Genomic DNA, 947 nt, shown 5'->3' with positions numbered 1-947 from the left:
GCGGGGCATGCGCGGCTCCGCGCGGCGCTACACAAACATGGCGGCGGCGGCGGCGCCGGCGTGAGTCCCGGCGCCGGACGGAGCCAGGTGACGCGCCCCGGACGTCCCGGCGAGGTGAGTCGGGACCTTTGGCCGCGGCCCGGGGCCCGCTTCTCCGAAATCTCCCGGGCCCGGCTCCCGCAGGCTGGCCGCGTCGGCGTCGGGCGGCTGTTTGTGTGCGAGTTGGGGGTGGGGTGGGAGAACCCCCCGCGCCCGGGCTCTGCAGCGCGGGGAACGCCCCCTCCCTGCGCCCCTCTCCCGCGCTCCGAGCGGGCACGCCCCCTCCCCTGGCGGGAGGTGCGCGGGAGCGCCGGGCGGGCTGGCGGCGGCGCCTGCCCCTCCGCGAAGTGTAACGGAGAGGACGCCCACCCGGGTGCCCGAGCACGCAGAGGTCACGGCGATGGGGGGCACCCCCCTGCTGGGCATGTGGCAGGACCCTCCCCACAGTGTAACCCACAGGAAGCCCACCCGGGTGCCCCGAGCACGCAGAGGTGATGGCGATGGGGGGCACCCCCCTGCTGGGCATGTGGCAGGACCCTCCCCACAGTGTAACCCACAGGACGCCCACCCGGGTGCCCCGAGCACGCAGAGGTGATGGCCGTGGGGGCACCTCCCTGGTGGGCATGTGGCATGGCCCCCTGCCTGCTCCCCCTCCCCACAGTGTAACCCAGAGGACGCCCACCCGGGTGCCCGAGCACGCAGAGGTGATGGCGATGGGGGGCACCCCCCTGGTGGGCATGTGGCAGGACCCTCCCCACAGTGTAACCCACAGGAAGCCCACCCGGGTGCCCGAGCACGCAGAGGTGACGGCCATGGGGGGCACCCCCCGGTGGGCATGTGGCAGGACCCCCTGCCTGCTCCCCCTCCCCACAGTGTAACCCAGAGGAAGCCCACCCGGGTGCCCGAGC

General features: G+C 74.8%; 1 protein-coding gene across 4 annotated transcripts in view; it reads left to right on the top strand.

The window, feature by feature from the left end:
* SCML2 (Scm polycomb group protein like 2) overlaps positions 1-947 on the top strand; it is a 218,216-nt gene that overhangs the window by 39,623 nt on the left and 177,646 nt on the right. Inside the window, exon 1 of one of the 4 annotated variants that reach the window (XM_069100711.1) lies at positions 7-114. The exons of 2 other annotated variants lie outside the window; for them this stretch is intronic. Coding sequence is in view for 1 of the 2 variants with exons in the window: in XM_069100710.1 (XP_068956811.1) it covers positions 440-530 (91 nt within the window). In the remaining variant the exon portion in view is untranslated. Of the gene's footprint in view, positions 1-6; positions 115-337; positions 531-947 lie in introns of those variants that run through there. One more of the 4 variants, XM_069100710.1, reaches the window with a different exon arrangement.

This window comes from Petaurus breviceps, unplaced genomic scaffold (genome assembly GCF_028583685.1).
Source record: "Petaurus breviceps papuanus isolate PSGF00001 unplaced genomic scaffold, PetGlider_PUasm1.0 419, whole genome shotgun sequence".
In the NCBI taxonomy this organism is placed as follows: Eukaryota; Metazoa; Chordata; class Mammalia; order Diprotodontia; family Petauridae; genus Petaurus; species Petaurus breviceps.
This window is presented reverse-complemented; position numbering and strand designations above follow the sequence as displayed.